Source organism: Leptonotus elevatus, chromosome 4, assembly GCF_054856555.1.
Source record: "Leptonotus elevatus isolate MCC_2025b chromosome 4, RoL_Lele_1.0, whole genome shotgun sequence".
Taxonomy (NCBI): domain Eukaryota; kingdom Metazoa; phylum Chordata; class Actinopteri; order Syngnathiformes; family Syngnathidae; genus Leptonotus; species Leptonotus elevatus.
In genome coordinates this window covers 6117935-6140059 of record NC_141242.1, presented here as the reverse complement: position 1 = coordinate 6140059, position 22125 = coordinate 6117935, and the positions used below count along the sequence as shown (strand labels likewise).

Genomic DNA, 22125 nt, shown 5'->3' with positions numbered 1-22125 from the left:
CCATCAACATGCATAATGGTCATCTTGCTGACGCCAGCTTTTTTTTTTTTTTGAGTTGTGTAAAAAATACATTAAAACTAGGGGTGTCAGGTGATTACAGTATTTTATGGTAATTAAGCGCATGACTTCAATGGTTTTTATCTAATTTTAATATGACGGTTTTCATAGTCTTATTAACATAAAAGTGGGGGAAAAAATTAAACTAATATAAATATGGCTGCATCTTTTAGTCATTGCTACAGTAATTTCCTAATCATAAAATTTTGTTAAAATGAAAAAGATGTACGAGTGTGATATTGATTTGTGTTTAGGTCATTTTTCTGCCACTAGATGGCATAATTGCGTTTGTAAGATGTTGGTGACATCTCAGTGCATTTTTGTTTTCAAATTAAGAGATAGCTCTTAATCTCTCTAATCTTTAACATGAAGTAAATTGTGAAATTTGGCACATTTTTAAATTGTAGAATACAACTGGACCCCAGTCTCTACAAATATATGCATTATTATTACATTTATTACTGCTAAATTTTGACGTGGACAATGTCTGCTGCGACTGGAATTCACCCAGTACAGGTTTTCAAAGTAAGGGGCGGTCATTAATCGTGCGTTGAAAAAATTAGTAAAGAACTTTAAATGTACTCAAAATTAACGCACTCATTTTGACAACCAAGTTTTATTTTCGAAGCGGCTTCCAACGTCAATCGTGTTCAAAAGACTTTATGGTCTGTACAATACTGTGACTGATTGAACCTCTGTTTGAAGAAGGAAAGTTTAAACCCTAATTTGAATGATATTCTTAGACAAAGAAAGCCCCTTTTGATTGATTTGATTTAATTCAGCAGATAAGCAACATGTTTTTGAATCATGTTTCTTTTATTTTTTTTAATTTTTTTTTAATGATGCGATTAACGGAACTGCAACCCCGCATTTGAATAAACAATGATAGCAAATAAAAGAGCTTGACTAATATTGATTCAGTTGCGTATTAGTGCGGTAACAGAGTGTGTAGACTTTTTAGACATGAAGGTTGCAGTGACCACATTGGCCACAAGGTGGCAGTGTTTAGCCTTCCTGAAGCCTCACTCCCCCTGCAGTGCTGTCATCTGACCTACATCTGAACATGCAGGGACGGGAGAGATGACATTTTTAAATGGGTGCTGACCCTATAAGAGCTGCTTGATTATTTATTAAGCGGTCCGGCGCAAGGAGTGCTGGTCGCTTCGAGTTTTAAATGGCGTGTCGCAATGCTCGCCATCCGCCACGCCACAAGTCGCCATCCCTACATCTTAACAGTGGGGGAGGAGGACAGCAGATGGTGTTTGCACCGGCATGACACCTGTTTGCCTCTCCTACAAAATGTACATGTTCTTATTATGGTCCACTTGACAAAATCACAGCGTCCGCCTCTGTGGAGCCAGGGTTCGGGTCTTAACTGGAGCTCTTTGTGCTCGACTTTGAGATAGGACTGCGAGCTTGCAGGCTGAAGATTCAGTTGCCACTGTGGACAGGTGGTACGATTAAAAAAAAATAATAATAATAATAAGGGTATTTTTTTCTGTGATGTACACTTGAGTGTGAGAGTCAATCATCATCATCCTATTCTGCATACTGCGGCATATTGGTTAGCACAGAAATAAAGTGCACTCGTGTTATCTGTCTTCCCTGCAGAGAAATAAGACAAAATTGAACCATCAGTTTTAATATCCGGTTAGCAGCTGCGCTACAGGACGTAAGTAGTAGTTTTCGTGACTAATGTGTAACAATTAGCTCCCAAGAAGGACTGCCCTGCAGCAGCGTGTTTATTGATTGTTGGATTTTGGATTTTTGTTTTGCTCACGGTCTAACATGCCAAAGTTTGTTCACGCCAGGAAAAGCTGAGAGCGTGTGGTGTTTATTTGTAACTGCATTGTTACTGCTGGCCAGGACTTACTTTTTATTCTTCTTATTATTATTTTAATATATATATTTAACCTCTATTTTCTTAAAAAAAAAAGAACTAATTCTCATTTACTTGATGACAGTTTTTTTTGTTTTTTTGCCTTAAGTATCATCAGTGGCTTATATCTGGTATCGTTACTCGCCCATCCCTAAAAGAAACCACTGCAATAATCAGTCAAATAACTTGAAACTGACACAAGCCATTATTCATTTAAAAATACTGAGAATTAACCAATGAAATCAGGCATTGTTTTGTTATTGTGGCCCAACAGTCTTTGGTCTTTGAAACCCAACCAATGAAAAGAGCCTGGTACCCACAATTTAATATTTTTTTGCACAATCTTTTGTTCTAATTTTATCGCGACTGTTATTTTGGCAGAAGTTTGTTCCAGCTTTTTTTTTTTTTAACAGATGATGTCTGATAGTAATTGTATCAGGGTTTGGTTGCTTTGGTTCTTTGCCATTCTTGTTTTTTTTTTGGTTGTATGTTTTTTTAATTAGCTATGCATTTATGTCTTCATCACATTTCAATGCAGAACACCTTGATAGTCTTGAGATTTCTTTTCACCCAGCAGGTATTGAAAAGCTCCCCCAGATTTTTTTTTTAAACATCCAAATGAGTTGAATGAGGGGAAAAATGTACTTTATAAAATTTCTAAATAGGCTTTATAATCCGCTGGAACAGATTAATGGAATTTCTGCTTATTTCATTTCAATTTCAAAATAAAAGCCAAAATTCAGAATTGTATTTGTTTTTCTCTTCAAATTTCTACTTTTTTTTTAACCTATTCAAATCGTTTCAACTTTAAACTGTTGATGTTATCCCTTCCACTGTTTTTGCCGAAATTTCAAAACACCCCCCCCCCTCTTATTCATACTGCATTTGTTTAAATTTCAAAACAAAAGTCAAAATGTTATTTCCCCCTCCCATCCAATTTCTACGTTTTTTGACCGATTCAAATTGTTCCAACTGTTCAGCTTATCCTTACCGCATTTTTCCCCCAAACTTTCAAAATAAAAGTTTTTTTTTTTTCATTACCTTCATGTAAAAAAAGGGCTATTACAATAAACTAACCATTTATTTAACTTGATAAATGAAATGATACGTTTTAATTGACCACATTTACAAAACAACGGCTAAATGAATGCATTTAAATTCTTAATATAGATGATATCGGCTACTTTGCCCATCTGTCAGTTTTTGCCACTTGATTGGATTTTCATGAGATAATGCTTTTGTATAGTTTGTAATAAACTATGGCTCCGTGTCGTTTGACTTTTCCTGCACTATTAGTTCATTCGGCTTTGAGGTGCGTGTTGGGGGTCAAGCCACCTTCAGTCAGTGTGGCTCAAAATCAACGACAGGATCGATACGCGGATCAATGCGCATAATTGCCACTTCATTTGCGTGGTGACTTTCCTGCAGCTTATTCGGAGTCCTTCAATCAGGGAGCGCAGGGGGCGACGTGTCAATCCCTGGAAACCCCATCACTTTATCCTCCTTCCCCCTGCACGTCACCATGACAACAGCCGCGGATGGTTCGCCACTAGTATAGCGGAGAAGGGAGGGAGGGGGGAGGGGGGGGGGGGGGGCTTGCGGAGCTTAGACAGGTGCTGTTGCGCTTTGCGGATCGTCCGAGCAAGGGGCTCTGTAAGAAGGATGGAACCCGGGAGGACACCTACACAACCCCGTTGTAGTTTGACTCGCACGCGGCCAGTTTGCGGTTCGACTTAAGGAATTTGGTTGGGCGGGAAAAACGCGAGATCGCCGCAATGGTGCACCACTCAGGCTCCATTCAGTCCTTCAAGCAGCAGAAAGGTGGGTTGCAAGTGTGGCCAGTGTGCGTCCTTTGCGGCTGGATTTCTCAGCTTTTGGAGACCCCCCCCCCCCCTCTTGTTTAGTACTTTTTAAATGAATATCAACTTGTCAGACATAAAGCTGTGCATGGTGCTTGAAAGTCTCGTAGTCTCTTATGAGGACCGTTTCTCAGCCACATTCGTTTTATTTATAGTATATTATTGCATGATGTATGAGATACTGCGGGGCGAGATATTGAGAACAGTTTGCATGCTGAACTCAGAAAATGCATGACCGTATGCACAATCCAATCAGTGCAAACAAAAGCCCACGGAACAGCGTAATCCTGAGCTCATCGCTGGAAATTACATTTAGGCACAGATGAGTTTTTTTTTGTTTTTTTTTAATAGTGCTTCAATCCTGTAAAATTCCTTTCTACAGAATGCTGTATACGCTATTTCTATAAAGGTTTCGACAACAGACTAAAAAAAAAACACCCACAAAGGTTCATTTTGCTTATTATTTTCAATCTTAGCCTAAATGTAATCTTATTTTCAACATGTCATGATTTGAAAGTCTCCTAAACCACCAGTGTGTTCCAAATGTCACAAATGCATCATTGTTAGATCATAAGGAAGGTTTTGGAGCAACAATTCCGTCTAAAGTGACCTATAAAAAGTCTCAGTTGGAGAGCTCAGTGCTTTGTTGGGAGTGAAAGAACATCCTGACCCCCCCAAAAAAAGAAAAGTTTGAACTCAAGTGCACTCTAAGGCATAATGTGCTTAAAGGTCAGTCCCTTTTTTTGTTTTTTGTTTTGCTTTCTGTCATATAAAAGCAGCAGTGTTTTTCAAGTCACGACTGTTTTTGACATTTAAAAATCGTTCGCAACAGGCTGTTAAAAGTCATGCAGTCAAATGGAAACTGCACTGTTTTGTATCGGCTGACTAAATAGCCTACTGTATTTTTTGTTTTACATCGTCATAGATACTGCCTGATTTTTGTCATTTGGGACAATGTGAGAAATTAAGTGAAACAGGAAAAATCCTATAAAATGTCAACAAAATTATAAACCGGAAGATTCACACGAGAATTTTATTTATATGATTTATTATACACACAAATTGTATTACTGTAGTCTTTGTAAACAAATCCTCCAAACCAACACCTTGTTTGATTTAAAAGTGTGTTTCGCAAATAATTTTGCAATTTGTCATTCTCCATAGCAGCAGGGGTCTGACATGAATATATGAGTTTGTCAAATGAGAAAGGCAGCAGGCGATGTGGAAAGCTGACTTGAACTTTCAATAGTTGAGTGAGTGCTAAGTGCCCGATTAAAATCGATGACAAAATAATTTTAGCTCACATCTAAGTAGCCATCAAATGTCATACTGTACTCTCATAGAGGCATAAACAACATCACGCGAGGGCATTAAAAGGCTTCCAGGTGGAAATTATGTTGCAGTGATATGTTCTATTAGATCCCTATCATTACTTGGGCATTAGAATCTGAAGCTATCCAAGGGTGGAAAAACATCCAGTGAGTGAGTTAAATCTCTCTGCTTTTCTGTGGAAAAGTGACAATGAGGTCCAACATTAACTCATTCACTGCCATTGACGGCTATAGACGTCAAAAATTCATTTGAACTATTTCTATTAGTTTAACACTTTTTCCACTTTTGTTAACAAGAGTATAAAAACCTAGATTTTTTTTATTGTACATCCAGAACAGATATAACATTTGTGATTAATCGTGAGTTAACTAGTAAAGTCATGCGATTAATTACGATTACAAATTTTAATCGCCTAATGCCCCTAATTTTTAATAATCTTTATTTATTTATATATTTTTAAAAATTTTAATAATTAAAAAAAAATCTTTATTAATCGCATGACTTCACTAGTTAACTCACGATTAACTCATTCACTGCCATTGACGGCTATAGACGTAAAAAACTATTTCTATTAGTAAAAAAAAAAATCCGCTTTTGTTGATTGTTGTTTTTTTTTTTTTTTAAAGAAGAAGAAAAGATTATTAAAAATTAGGGGCATCAGCCAATTACAATTTTTAATTGTAATTAATCGCATGACTTCACTAGTTATTTTTTATTATTTAAAAAAAAGAAAATATTAAAAAAATAATAGATGATTAAAAATTAGGGGCATCAGGCGATTAAAATTTGTAATCGTAATTAATCACATGACTTCACTAGTTAACTCACAATTAATCACAAATTTTATATTTGTTCTAAATGTACAATAAAACAAAATTTCTAGGTTTTCATACTCTTGTTAACAAAAGTGGGAAAAAAACGAATAGAAATAGTTCAAATTAATTTTTGACATCTATAGGCGTCAATGGCAGTGAATGAGTTAAATATCCTGAAGCGATTATCGTCAATCATTTATAAATGACCTCCATTTGAACACAAACCAATGGCACACAGCCGTCTGCTTATTGCCTGTTCATATTTGAGTGGATTTCAAGCGTTTGGCAGATGAATCACAATCTCAGATTTAGTATCAACGTCAGCATATTCGCAAATGTTTGGTATCTGCTTAGTTATGACAAGCAACAAACCCACACAACACCTGCAAGCTTGGACTGAATATCCATCATCTTTAGATAGCTAATTCTTCTAATTGATCAGGGCTCTGATCTCTGCTTATTTTTCATCTGTTTGCTCGGACAGCTCTGGCATATACAGTTTATTTGGAATGATATCCAATATAAAAGCATGATTGGTTCGCACGTCTGCTTCACAGTTTTGGGCTATTTTGTTTGTTGTTTGTAAGTTTTTCTCATGCTGTGTGGGATTTTAGTTTCATTTAAGATTGCGAATTTTCCTTAACTCATTCACAAAAAATAAATAAATTCATAAAAAAAAAAAAGATTCTTAAAAATTATGGGCAAGAGGCGATTAATATTTTTAATTGTAATTAATCGCATGACTTAACTAGTTAACTCACGATTAATCACAAATGTACAATAAAAAAATCGAGGTTTTCATACTCTTGTTAACAAAAGTGGGGGAAAAAACGTTAAACTAATAGAAATAGTTCGAATGAATTTTTGACGTTTATAGCCGTCAATGGCAGTGAATGAGTTAAGTGTGAATATGAGTGTGAATGGTTGTTTGTCTATATTTGGCTGGCTAATGAGAATGAGTGGTATAGAAAATGAATGGAGGCATATCCAGTATAAAATGACCCAAGTGGCAGATTTTTAGGCATATGCAGTTCAGTATATGCAAGAATCCTGTCGATCTATAAGCTGTAATAAATAAATAAAAATTGGTTGGTAGACTATATATATTTTTTTATATTTATTACTGTAAAATCCTGTGAACAACAAAATAAATTGTTTCCCAAAAATAATCCCAAATCAAGGGGGAGGGGCGTTATACAGGGAGCTTAATCCATCCATCCATCCATCCATCCATCCATTTTCTGTACCGCTTGTCCTCACAAGGGTCGCGGGGGTTGCTGGAGCCTATCCCAGCTGGCTTCGGGCAGTAGGCGGGGTACACCCTGTACTGGTTGCCAGCCAATCGCAGGGCAAGGGAGCTTAATAAAACGCAAATATTTTTCACATTGTTTACTTTTGATGTTTACCAGTTACCTAGGCACTACATAGGGGTTGTAAAAAATATATATTTTTAAATCACTTATTTATAGCGCATTTCATGCACAATGTTACTCATTAAGCTTCACGTACTGTAATTAAAGGTACGATATTTAAAAGCAGTTACAAACAGAATTAAAGAGATTTAAAAGAAAAGCATGATTCTTAAACTGGATTTAAAATCATTTACATATTTATTTGTATGTTTTAAATATTAATACATTTATATTATTCACTCATTCACTGCCATTGACGGCTATAAACGTCAAAAATTCATTTGAACTATTTCTATTAGTTTAATATTTTTCCCCATTTGTTGAAAACCTAGAATTTTTTTATTGTACTTTTAGTTATGTACATGAAATTTGTTGTGTTTCTGTTACGCAAGCAGCAGATGCTTTTGTATATGTCGACGTTGGTCTGAGGACAGATTCACGCCGAGGGCGCGAGCTACTGTTGCACATCAGGCTCATTTTGCGTTCATGTTAAATGAGCGGGTCCGTTTTCAACAATGTGCCTCTTTTTGTTCAGCATGCGAACAAATGATCCGTTCTAACAATTTGCAGCTTTAAATAGCCACAAATGCTAAAAGCGAATCCCCTTTTTTTTTACGTCTACAAGCCGTGCGACGTCATAAAAAAAAAAACACAATCAGCATTGGTTATAAAAAGATGATATGATGCTGAAGAGATTTAGAATAAAAGAGGATGTTTAATCAGCTTAAATGATGCAATCCAGAGGTTTTGCCAGGAATGTCTGATAGGTTCGAGACATCTGCTCTGAAGTGCGCTCACGGTCACCCTGCACGTGGGCAGCAGACCACATGAGCAAATTGCCTCTGTTCTCCGGGGAGGCTCTTGACTATTTCCTTCGCGACCCGTGAGACTTCACCTTTGAGTAAGGTCACCCATTGTTGTTACGTTTTGGGCCGATGTTAAACCAAATTCCAATCTTTTTTGTCTCCACGTCTGATTGTATATATGACTTCGGGCAGTTTAGTCAGCGTGGATGTGGACATGGCTGTCTTGTTGCCATGTTAAACGTCATCTTTGGAATGAAAGCTTTCCTGAGAGGCAATTTGGAACATAATACTTAGCAAGCAGTCACTCGATAAAGACCGCCAAAAAAAGACGAGACCCTCATGACAATGACGAGCTTAATACCCAAATTGTCAGTTATAATTACTTTGGACCAACAGACGAGCTAATGCCTGGATCACACTCCAAGATTTTAGTCCCATATTGGCCCGATTTGCCATCACAAACGTTTTTCCAGATCAGGTCTGACAAATTTTGTTCGCACAAAACTCCTTGTAGTGCGACATAATCCACCATTCACAATTTGGCGTCGAGAAGCCATTTGAAGACAAAATGAAAAAAGTCTAGCATATTTGATATTTTTGGGGATTTTTTTTTTTTCGTGTAAAGCTGCCAGTGTAGGATTTTATTACAATAGTGCCATCATGAGCGACCAAATTTGATCCATTTTACTGAATAGAACACATTTGTAATTTTTAAGTGAATATATGACATTAACTAACGAAGTCATGTGGAACAAGCTCAATTACATTCCAAAACTAAGAGCTACTTGGGTAATGATGAATGTAAAAGACTTCCAGTTTGATACACACTTCTGAAATCAATTCTTTCAAATGACCTTCAATTATTATTAATAACTCATAATATTCATCCATGTGGAAAGTCCACCCCACCCCCTAATTTTTTTTTAAATAAATAAATAAAATGCTAGTCTAAATACGGTATTCTGGTTATAATTGTGTTAGTGGAACACGAGTTAAGCAACAAAATCTAACAGTTTTTAATCAATATCAAGGCGGCCATTTTGCCACTTGCTGTCGACTGAAGGTAACAACAGTGTTGCTCAGGTAACAGCCAATCACAGCGCAGCTGAAAACAGGTGCGCTCTGATTGGTTGTTGCCTGAGCCCTGAGCAACTGCGATGTCATTATCTGTCGACAGCAAGTGGCAAAATGGCCGCCCCCTGAGATGGATGAATACGGCCGGATTTTGCTTCATAACTCATTTTCCACAAATGTAATATTAATCAGAATGTCATGTTTAGACTAGTGAGGTCACATATAACATATTATTGTCAAGAAACGGTTAACTTTTCCTTTAGCAAAGTAGACATTTTTCTATAACTTTCTGCAAGTGATTACATTTATAAATAATGACTTTTACAACACTCCTAGGCAATCACAATGCACCATACCTGGTGAGCTATTATTAGGACAGGCCCTCAGGCTGCTCTCGAGGCGATTCTGAGATCAGATTTTTATCATCCAATAAAGGGTTTCACATTTCACTGCCATTGCATGCTAATGACGAGAACGTAATAAAAAATAAAAAAAACATTAAAAAAATGTCGCATGTAGCAAGAGTTTGAGAATTACATGAAACGACAAATTAAAAAATAATTTTGTGCTCAAGTTGTACATTTAGTATTTTACAGCCACAAATTAGCACGCTTTGCCCACATTTTAGCTATATAAAGGTGCACTGATATTTGATCAACCTTTTCGATTCCTAGCAAATTAACAGTAATGCCATCGGAATTGGAATAGCAGTAGTAGTCGATGTTGCTGTTATGACTTTCAGCTTGTCCCTTCAAGTCGCATTAGATCATATTTAGTGTCAGTCATGGCACCTGGTAAGGTTTGCTCGTAAATTCTATTAGGCTGAGCGATGAGTCGACTGGAAAGTGTCCAACTGTATTTTATATTTATATTTCTACATTACTGCCAGAGTAAAAATGATGCATTTTACAGCAATTTGTGTTCGGTCCTGTATGAAATGTTAAATGCTTCATCAGTTCTGGATGCACCTGCATATTGCAAATCAGCCATCTCTGGTCCCCTTTTTACATGGTTCGCAAAATGAAGTGATTTGTGCTGAATATTCAAGACTATTCTCCGCTTCGGTCCTATTGATCGTCGCGAATCCACTTCTATCTGTTCTTTGATATGGAAGCAGACAAGAGGATGAAACACACTCGCTCTCATTGCTTCGAAAAAACATTTTACACCTTCTCTGAGAGTGTGTGTACGTGTGTGTGTGTGTGTTTTATCTTCTATTACCCACTGTTTACAGCTGAGACTATGTTTATTCTTGTTTGATGTATTTATGATGGCAATAAGATGGTAATCACCTTGCTTGGTAGCTCGCTCGGGATGTTTTAGCTCATGGTTTAGTAGTCCAGCTGCAGCTTTAGTGTTCTGCCTCAAACTTTTAGTGTTGTTTTGCAGAAGTTTGCTGCTTTCACGGTATTTTCTCCTTAGATGCACCGTAAGCAGCGGTTTGAAAAAGTCTACACACCCTTGTTCAAATTCCAGTTTTTTTTTTTGTGGTCTAAAAAATTGGACCTATAACCTGTACAGTTGAAATGAAAAAAAAAACCAAATTCTGGTTTTTGGTTGCATAAGTGTGCACACCCTCTTATAATTAAGCCCTCTGTGTAGATGTGATTACAAAAAAAAAGATTTCAGTTGGCCTCACTTATTTTCATATTTCATGAAAACATGCATCCAAAATCAAGTATCAGAAGAATTGGTGGCAATATCTACCGCATCCCTATTTGACCTTTCATGCTGCTCGCCACTCACTCTCAATAATTTCAGTCTGGTCGTTTTTGTTGGATTCTGCTGGACAACAGGCAGGAGTAAAGGATCCTTTCGGGGGATCTGAAATGCACTCAGGCAGGCAAAGCTGCCCGTCTAATGTTATATGATGCAGGCTTAGCTGAAAGCTGAGACGCTAAAAGTGCTTTGAGCTCAACACAAATGAATAATTAAAGACATAGACACTGGGGCATGATGGGAAGCATCCCACTGACCTGAATTCTCCGTTTCGACTTTATCTGTGCAGATAATATCTTGATGCTTAATGCTTCAAATGGGAAGTTTCAGACCCCTTGGTAGCTTCATTTAATGTTAACAACATTGTTGTGCCTCTGGTTGCTTTATGATTGCTTACAATTTGACTTTAAAATAAAGAAATTACTCAAATGCTTTTTTTTTTAATGGCAGAAATGATCAACAAGAGCATAAAAACAGATATTGTCTTTTATTTGTTTGGTTGGCTCAGAACAAAAACAGTCAGCCAAGCATTATTCCCAATGCTTATTCCTATTTACATTGTCATCCCCCCTGCCTAAAAATTAATCCTTTTAATCTCACATCACAAGACTGACATGCGCAGGCTGCATAGAGAAGATCCAAATCCCGGATCACGACCTTTCGTCCAGCCCCCTCGGATGAGTGTGAGGGGATGTTTTTTTTTGTTTTTTTGTTTTTTTGTTTTTAATCGCAGCGTATAAACTAGTGTTGCCATGTGCTGGTTGTGAGGTGATTCTTCCCACATTAACTCACTTCCCTCTGATCTCTTTATTATTATTTTTGTATTCCTGTGTTTTTTAGCTTGTTCTCCTTCTGGTGTGGAAAATCACTAAACACACACAGTCAAAGCACGCGCAGGATTAATTTAGCCGTCACACAGTGAGATTACTGTGGGGCACACTGGATTTCACATTTCATGAACCTTAAAAAATATTTTTCTCAACGTATTTAATGTAGACTGGTAACTCTTCTTAGGAGTGACCTGGGTTACCAGATTTTATATATATATATATATATATATATATATATATATATATATATATATATGGGGAGCAAAAATGGAAAGAAAGAAAAATCTAGCTTTTTTATTGCTATTTCCTCTTTAAGTTTAAACCTAAACAAAGAGAATAACCAAAGCATATAATTTACAAATGTCTGCTAGCTTCATGCTAACACACAATGCAGAATGCTATTGATGGGCTGCAGGAATTAGCATTAATGTTGCGGCAGTTATAAACAATGACTATTTGAACACAAAGGCAGCAGCACATGTGGACAGACATTGTAGCAATACACCAGGCGGTATACAGTAATCCCGACTCTATGGCGGGTTCATGGTCTCGCTATTTGGCAGATTTGTATTGTTTTCTTTTCTTTTTTTTACAGTTTGTAGCTCTTATTTTGTTCTGCCTTCTGTTATTTTGGGTGTTACTCCTCTATCAACCACTACATGGTGGCACACTATTTTTGCTTGACTGTAAATTTGAAAGAAAAGGAATGAAAACAGGTATTTCAGTTCAGTCTATAAATTTGTGCTGAAAATTATTGAATGTCAAATCCTCTTCAATCCTGCTTTTTATACCTACAGAAAGCGACAGCTGTTCGTTCATTTTCTTTACATATTTGGCCATAATTATTGATTTATACTGTGATAAGTAAAGTTTGTTAATTTGGGGAAAAAAATACTTAATTTGTCCAGAGCCTCCTTTACTTGTAGTTCAACACCCATAGATTTGCAGATCTGCAATTTATTTCTTTTTTAATATTAGAATTTTAGTTTTTTATCTATAATGTGGGACGTAGAGGGTTTCTTGTTATAATATACTTTCTTAAATTAATTACTTTTTAATTTCTTAAAATAATGACCTTATTGATATCACTATATATTAACTATTACTATACAGGATTACTATCCTTTATTCTATTCGAAAAATGACTAATATTACTGCAGCTTACTGAGTTACTTACCGGTAGTTGCGAATCTCATCACACGCACACAACCAGTAGAAACACAATTTCAGTGGGCATTAAAGCATGAAAACATGATGCAACAATTGTTTGTTTTTAAGGTGGGGGTTGCAATCTATTCAGTTATGTTTGTTTTTATGAAGTAAAATAATGCAGTGCTATTTTTCTTATGAAAAACTGTAGTCATGTTTTTTTTTTGGGGTGGGGGGGTAGAATGGACTAATAGCATCCATTCATTTCAAATGCATCACAGAACCATTTAAAGTTGTAAGTAAATGCAGTTAAATTCATATAGGTTTGTGTTTATGCATTTTTATAACCTCAGTAGCTGATGATATCTCCCCCCCCCCCCCCACACACACACACAAGTTCTACAATTTCCATGGAATCAATTTCACACAACAACAAACCTGTCCAGTTTGTGCTCCTATTTTAAACTTTGAGGATCCTTTTGGGATGACTGAGCCTCCCCTCTGCAGGTCCATTAACTGGGCTCAGCTCTGTTGTGTCATCTCAGACATAGACAGCCTTTGCAGAATATTCCAGCACCTGGAGCCCATTTCACTGCAGCCTTCTGGGGATATGTATGTGTTTATTGTGTGGGAGTTGCATGGAAATAAAGTAAACACAATCCTCTATTGCAGAATCGTGTGTCTAACATGCACGCTTGCATTCTTCTCCCGATACTGAGGCACTTCATTTACAAGATGGATCTTTTTGACTTCCATTCGGAAACAGCAGGTGGTCATAAAGCAGGCTTTTGCTGCATCAGTTGCTTTCTAACCAGGCCGTTGAACATGTACAGTAATTGCCAATATAATTGGCACAATAAGACTCTTTATCAAATGACTGATTAACAACCCGATGCTCAGCACCGGTTTTTAATATAGCAGATAATGAAAATGAAGAGCCAATTAAAGCATTTGGAGCTGAACTGTGTTAATAAGATGTAATCTTTCCTCCAAAATTTAAAATCTTGTCTTTGTTTATGGAGAGGCCTTTAGTTGTAGAAATGCTTGTGAATGGGCGGAGCTCTGTTGCTTGGTCCTTATGGAAACTTGCTTTGTTTGGCTTTTTGTTCTTGGTTTTTATAATGCAATTCAGTTGGAAGCAGCACTAAATCTCAAATTGAATAGCGTGGTTAAAACAGACAAACTGTACTGCACTGTGCTACTTTTTTGTCTTTATTGTATTTACTGACAAGTTACGCACTGGTTTGCAATGTGAAAAATGTGTAAAGGAAACATAATTGCAGCTACAAGTTAGCACATTTTTAGCCATTCATTTTTTAACTGCTTAAATTCTCAATAGGGTTGCAGGTGAACTGTCACACATGGGTTCTTAACGCTCTTGACCTTGGGGACCAAGGCATGCCAAAACCACTTTAAATGAGGATTAAAAGATAGTTGGTTATCTGGCCAATATTAATATTTAAATATTAACTAATACAAATATTTTTACAAATATTTTAATATAAATATTTAAATTAATCCACTTTTTCTTTTTTTCTTTTTTTTCTTTTTTCTTTAAAGAGCTCAGTATTGTTCATTCGTTAATGTCATCATCATTGCTCTTTTTATATATATATACATACATATTATTTTAATCCACTTTTTCTAATATTGTACCATCAAAGAAATTGTGGTAATGGCAAAAAAAAAATCTTGTTTAAAAGAAGCCTATTATTAACAGTTGTTGAACTTGATTAAAATCAGATTGTGAAGATTGTTCAATTTGTTTAATATCTAAACTAGAACAGTATACCACGGTGTTGTGAATCTGCCAGTCAAAATGGGTTTTTGGAGTTCAGTAATGAAAATGTAGAATAGAAGAGGACCTAAACATGATCCTTGAGGTACCCCTTTGTTCATAATCTTTAAGTCTTATTAGCTACCTTGAAAGGAAACACACTGACTTCTCTGATGAAGAAAAAAAAAGAAAAATGATGACTCAGTAGAAAGACCCAAAGCATGTAATTTATCTAATCAATCCTGTCAATTGCTTTAGCAAGACCAATTAATATAGCACCTGTAGGCATACGGTAATCGGATGCTGATTGTATGTCACATTTTAAAAGAGAAGAGCAACAAAGTCATTCTCCAGTTTTTTTCTTTTTCTTTTCTTTTTTTTTATGATCGTCATGAAGCTTTTATCAGAAACTCCCAGTTTTCCTCATTCCACATCAGTGCGCTGCAGAGAAAATAATCAGCATGATCAGTGGGCCCCTGGGTCCTTGTGCTCAACCAAATCAACCGACTCCTTTCTCATGCAACAGCACTGGGGAATCCCACTGTGATCAGTACCACGAGAATGAGTTATCATTCAGCGTGTGGCTGCGGCAACAGCCCTGGGGATGCAGCTGTGCAAGGTCACGGAACAAACTCCTCGCCGGAGGTGAAAGAACATCGTGTTCCCGTTATCAGTCTCGTGAATATATATGTCAGGTGCAGTACCGCCTCAATGCAGATGTTTTGGTTACAGTGAGCCGCTTCCCATGCCGGACCTCCATTATGGTTTATTAGCCTTTGTACATTCTTGCTATTCATCGTTGACCTTCAATCTCGTTTAACAATCTTGTCATATCACACTTTTGTAGCCACGCTGACCTTGAAAATAACCTCCGCTGGTATTAATGGTATTAGGTTTTTGTCAAGCCGCTCTCACCGGTATTAACGCATACTGTACATCATGTATTTGTATGGAGTTCATTTTTGTGGACCATCCACCTCTTTTTTTTCTTGACTTATCGAGCCGAGTGATTTGATGGCAGAGGAATGCTGACGCTTTCAATGTGCCTCCTCCATGAAGGACGGAATCATCGTCGTCGTCATCATCATCATCATCATCATCATAATGACAGTAGCTTATAAATGGATGGAGGGCATCTGTCCAGCCCCCAAGCTCCCCTTCACTTAATTCCACTTCATGCTGAAGGTTATCTTCCATGATTTTGCCCATTTATGGTATATTTGGACCATCTAGAGTATTTCAGTGTGACCCTTGTTTGTTTTTAGATTTTAATGCGGTGCAATAATCGATATCTAATTATGATTATTGTCAGTCAATCGACCACTGTTGTTTGTCCTATGATCGAAACAAAAATGTCCAAAATGAATACAATTATTTGAATTTATGGATGTTTTGTTCAATACCACTTTTTTTCAGACTGATACTGTACGAGTATTCAACTCTTGAATAGCCACTGATACCAATACCAAGTACCGATACCACTTTTACTTTTGAGACATAGCATTTAAAGAAATAAAAAGCAATGACAGATCATTTTGACGAAGGAACTATATATCCCAATATAAAAATTTTGCTTAAAATTGCATGAAATGAATTGCAATTTTCTATTATGTTCTTCCCATTTATTCATAAAATACATGTTTGTTTAGAACACACAGTAAAATTAATTTGAATAATTCATTAATTGTAAACAAAGAATCCAGTGGCCAGAAAATGTCCAAAAAATTTCGGTCTTTGCACGACTGATGCAGTCAAATGTAATGAACAGCTTCGTTTGGCCGTGTTTGGAGTCGCCTGTGATCGCTCCCACAACGGCGCAGACCTTCCTCTGCCAAATCCGCCATACCCGTCTAACCCGCCTCCAGGCAGTTACGTGGTTCTTTTAAGAAGGCGTCAATATGGATAAACGTTCACACTCACATTCACACCTACACAACAAAATCGCCAGTGTTAGATTAACACTGAGTAGTGTTAAATCTAACACTAGAAAAGTGTTTATATATGTCCACACCAATGAATGTAAATCTGACACTTTTCAAAGTGTTACTTTTTAACCAGTGTTACTCCTACACTGTATAGTGTTACAAATCTACACTGGAGTAGTGTTCAAATTTACCTCAAACTAACACTTCACTAAAAAGTAAAAGGGACTTAATTTTTTTGCGTTTTTCTTTACAAGGCCCTCAAAGTGCCTTTGACTACTGATGACTCAAGGATACTGTAAGTTACTCCGGCTTGGGATCGAACCCCAACCATCAGGGCGACGACCATTCTACCACTGACTCTGCCCCAACAACAACAATTGGGCTATTTAAATGCTGACAGCACACTGGAAATTGGAAAATTTGTCGTTTACCGGAAATGAGGGTGCATACGTCATTTTTTCAAATTTTTCAGGAAACACAAAATATTGAACCATTTGCATCATGAGGAGATGATTTAGGCAAAAAAAAATAATTTTTTTATTATTATTTATATAATTATTTTAAGAGGGTGACGATAAACGATTAACTGGCAACCATTCCAGGTTTTACCTCAACTCCAAGGTCTGCTGTGATAGACTCCAGCTGAGGAAAAAACCTAAAAAATTTGGATGAATATTTAAAAGCTTTAATGCAGAAGCTGCAATGAGAATGTCGCCTCTTTGCAAATTGTTCTTTTGGATGAGAGGGTCAAACAATCTTAAATTCAAATGCACGCCTTCATACCAACTGCCCTGTTGCATTATGCATGCACTTGAGCAATAACAAACTGGTGTTATTCACTGAGAAAGCAAGAAAATGGTGAACTCCATCACGTAATCGGTTTCCTTCTCTGGCCCATGCTCAGTCTTCTCTTTTGTGATTTATTTTATAATCAAACTGTTTTGACAACATAACCACTTTGGTCTAAAAAAAAAACCAACATTTTAGTTTGTACTGTATTTGTTAAAATTCCCTGCATAAATATGTAAACGAGTATTTAAGTGTTTGTATACTTTTGTCTGTATGATTTATATATGGCACAGACGTCACGTTTGCATTTGCCGTTTATAAGCCCTTGCATTCCTTCACGCATCGGACTTCCGAGCCGCAGCGGCCATTAGACATACAGCCTATGTGTAATGTAACACGACCTCATATATCGGGTCAGCCTGCAATTCTCTTTTTATGAGCCTTTAATTTTCAGTGCTTGTTAACACTGTCAGAAAGTCATGATTCTTGTTTATGTTTACTACTCGGGCTCTACTCAAAATGAATCACGTTGAAAAGCTTTTTTTTTTTTTTTTTTATTCTGCCAGACTTGTCTGAGTTAGAAGAGTGCCAAATTTATTACGTCTAGAATGTAATGCAGTCAGACATCATTTCAACCTAAAATCAAAACTGACATTATTATTTTTAAAGGAAGAAATTGTAGCAGGGCAGAGGGTTTAGATCGTACAAGTGAATGAACGTTCTTACAAAAGGGAAAGAATCAAATGCAAGTTAAGAGTCGTCAAGCTACTAATGGCTCTGTTAAGTCTTCATACCGATGCTTGGCCACTCCCATTTTTGATTTAGCAAAGATTTGCAGCCCACATTTGTTCATTGAAATGGATGAGCACTCTTTAACATAATCCCCACTGAAATTGTTTGAGCACGCTCAAAAAAATAGAGCCTTTTTTCCCCCTTTTTTTCAAAATAAAATGCTTGCCCCATTTGCTATGAGAAGACACGCAATAATAATAATAATAAAAGACCTCTCATAATGATAATTGTTCATCCCTAATTCACACTTACTGTACATTCACACCTACTGATAATTTAATCTTCTTCCGTGCATATTTTTAGAGTGTGGGAGTGAGTCAGTAGATGAAGAAAACACTATGGGAACTATTGTTTACATTCTTGTTTCTTCCATTAAAGTGAAAGTCAACCTTAAACATTTCACGACACTAATATGTTATATGTGACCTCACTAGTCTAAACTTGACATTTTGAATAAAATTACATTTAAATTACATTTGTGGAATATGAGTTATGTAGCAAAATCCAGTCATTTTTATCCATCTCAGGGGGCGGCCATTTTTCCACCTGCTGTCTACTGAATATGACATCGCAGTTGGTCAGCGCTCAGGCAACGACCAATCACAGCTCACCTGTTTTCTGAAGCTCATCTGTGATTGGTTGTTACCCGAGCCCTGAGCAACTGTGATGTCATTTTCACTCAACAACAAAATGGCCAACTTCTGATATTGATAAAAGACTGCTGGATTTTTGCTGCTTAACTCATAGTCTATTATTGTCAAAAAAAATTGGGGGGGGGGGGGGTTGACTTCCCCTTTAAATCACCTCTCCATTTCTCCAGGCATGCACACCAGCATCAGCGAGATCCTGAAAGAGAAGAGCCTGAAGCCGTCCCGCCGCAGTCTGCCCTGCCTGGCCCAGAGTCAGACCCATCCCATCAACCTCAACCACTTCCTGTCTGTACCTCTGAGCCCGGAGCCCAAAGCCCAAGTGGAGGTTCTGAGTCAGAGCATCAGCAACTCCTGCAGCTTCCTGCCGCCACAGACAGGTCAGTACCATCGCAGACAGGAGTTACATCACTCGTCTGCATCACACATCACTGTGTGTGCGTGTGCGTGTGTGCGTGTGTGTGTAAACGCTTGCCTTAGGGGTTGTCATATTCACACCAAAAGATGATGTTTACAGGATTATAACAAGATTATGTCGCAAGCTTCTTAGCAGAATTTCCACCATCTATGAAAATGTTGGCTAATCACATTCCACTCACTTTTTTCCCTGCCACGGATGGTATCCAAACACTTCAGCCTTGAAAATGGGCCCTTGTTATACGCACCTGTGAAGTGCAATTTTACATTTGTTGACTTCTACTACCCGTAATTACCTGCTACTCAGCCGCATCAGGTCCGTGAGAAATATAATTAAAAGTTACCTGTTTTTATGTTTGATGCATCGTAGCGCCATCATTTTCTGCATACTCGGCTTATGCAGATTGTGCGGGAAAAAAAGAAGAAGATCAAACGTTTCAATGTAATGTGCAGTTTCAGGCGCATGAAGTAGAAGGTATATTGTTGTATGGAAATGTTCCTTTGCTGAAGGAGTCTTTCATTTATCTCAGTGTACTGTGAACCCGGCACAGTGTTGTGAAGAAGAAGAAGAAAAAACCATACTAGAAGATATATGCTGGTGTGCGCAAGGTTCATTAACATAAAATGTCTGCATTGCGCATTGTATTTTCCTGCGTATGCACTACAGTATTTCTCTCCTAAAAAAACCCAAACAATTTTCTTCATTTTTCATCTCAAAATTCAGCTTTTTGTTTTTCTGTACTTTCAAAGTGACTGCACGGTTGTGTCAAATACTTCAAAACAGTATACAGTATATACTGTTTGTTATAACATTTAAAAAAAAAAATGCATGTTTGCATGGTATCGGTACTCATAAAAATGCTCCGATTTTGCACTGATACCACATCACCAGTCTGACAAATACTATGTACATGTCATGAATATATTCCTGATTTCAAGGTATACCACAGTTTTAAAAAGTCACGGTTTCAAAACTGCTAAAACTTTTACGTCAGCGACGATAAGCTGTTTTTTTTTGTTTTTTTTCTGTTTTGTGTTTCAAACTAACATGACCCTTTCCAGTTTTCTTGTTGGTGCGGGCAGTCATCTTTTCCCTTTGTGTAAAATGTCAGCTCTTTTGAAAAAAATTCGGGTACAGAGGTGAAAATGAACAAAATACCAAAAAAATTAATTAAAAAATCATTTTTGTAAATAAAATAAAGTGTTTTTGACACCGCCCACCTTACCTCGATAAATAACAAAAACTACATTTTACGTTTATAGAAACTAACTATAACTATACTAGTACTACTAACTACCTAACTGCAGCGAAAATGTCCTTCGTTTTCATCTTTGTCAATTAATTTCCATACATGAGCTTTCAGAGATGAATTTAAATTTAAAATGTAATACATTTGAATTATTTTAATAATACTCTGTATATAAAAAAATAAATAAAAATCTAATACTAAAACTAATAAAAACTCAGCTAAAACAAAACATTAAAAAAAACTAATAAAAAGTAACAAGCCCACTCTAAAACATAACTAACTGAATTTGAAATGAAAACTTACTATAAAGAAAAATCCAAAATTATTTTAATCTTGCAAATATGGCAGATATTTTTTACATGTGCAATTGTTGCTCTTTGCATGCGTGTGTCCATCAGAGGATAGCAAGGATGACTACACAGAGGAGTCAGAAGCAACTGCATGTGAAACCAGAACAGACGGGTCCCTCCTACCCCGAAAAACCAGCACACGGGCTAAACTCGAGGCCCGCACAGAATCCCTCAAGGTAACGCACCCTCGCTGATCCACCTTCACGCTGATAAACCTTTAAAGATGTTACAGCACTGTCGCATCGCTTTTAGCATTCCAAGCTCGTGTTTATCATCTCGTCCTTCATTGCTGCTGCAGGGCAGGAATCCATCAGATCCATCCGGGCTCTTCTTCCGCGACGGGAAAAAGCGCATCGACTACATCCTGGTTTATAAGAAGTCCAGTCCGCTGGTGGAGAAGAGGTGCACCTTTGAGAAGAATTTACGTGCTCAGGGCTTAATGCTGGAGAAGGAGGTGACAGCTATTCTCAAAGATAAAAAAAAAAATATATGACAAAAAAAATGCTGTTAAATTTTTGCTAGAAGGAATGAACAGTGGTTTTTTTTAAATAAATCGAATACCTTTTTATTTTGTATACATACTGTCCAAAAAAAATAAAATGTATTAAAAAAAAAATATATATATATATATATTGTACAGTATGTATACAAAATAAAGAGGTATTCGATTTATTAAAAAAAGAAGAAAAAAATTGGTGATAAAGATGTTTTAAAAAAAATAATTTATCGAACACTTTGTGCTTTTCTATGATTCTAAAAGCCTTCCTTGACGAACAATGACATCATGTTCGTCAAAATCCACACTCCCTGGGACACACTTTGCAAATATGCAGAGCAGATGAACATCCGGATGCCTTTCAGGTAACAAAACAAGGGATTTAATTGCACCGCATGTTTTCTTTCAGTGGCTGGAAGCTTCTTTAATGTGTCTCTCTTTTCCTGCGGAAGGAAAAAATCCCACTTTACAGACTGGAAAAGCAAAACCTTGGGCAGGTATGTCTTTTCGGATTGGAATTTTTGTTCAACTGAAAGCTAGTTGGTTAAATGGCAATGGAAAAAAAAAATAGGCAGGGTTTGAGGAGACACCATAGATTGGGTTTTCTTTTCAGCATTGTAATAAAAGCATAAGAATACACAATGTTGAATCAGCCTTTCCAAAATGCATTTGAGAATCAGGGATGCAATGCATTGTAGTCATTGTTATTTTGTCTCAACAATGATAGCGAATGAAACCCTCCAATCATTT

The 22125-nt window shown here is 36.8% G+C and overlaps 1 protein-coding gene across 1 annotated transcript in view; it reads left to right on the top strand.

The window, feature by feature from the left end:
• Window positions 1-3540: 3540 nt before the first annotated feature.
• Window positions 3541-22125, top strand: part of ano3 (anoctamin 3) — a 40405-nt gene continuing 21820 nt past the window's right edge. The window contains exons 1-6 of the mRNA XM_086073326.1: window positions 3541-3757; window positions 19036-19242; window positions 20928-21055; window positions 21178-21333; window positions 21640-21740; window positions 21828-21872. Coding sequence (XP_085929452.1) covers window positions 3712-3757; window positions 19036-19242; window positions 20928-21055; window positions 21178-21333; window positions 21640-21740; window positions 21828-21872 — 683 coding nt within the window. The 5' untranslated portion in view covers window positions 3541-3711. The remainder of the gene's footprint in view (window positions 3758-19035; window positions 19243-20927; window positions 21056-21177; window positions 21334-21639; window positions 21741-21827; window positions 21873-22125) is intronic.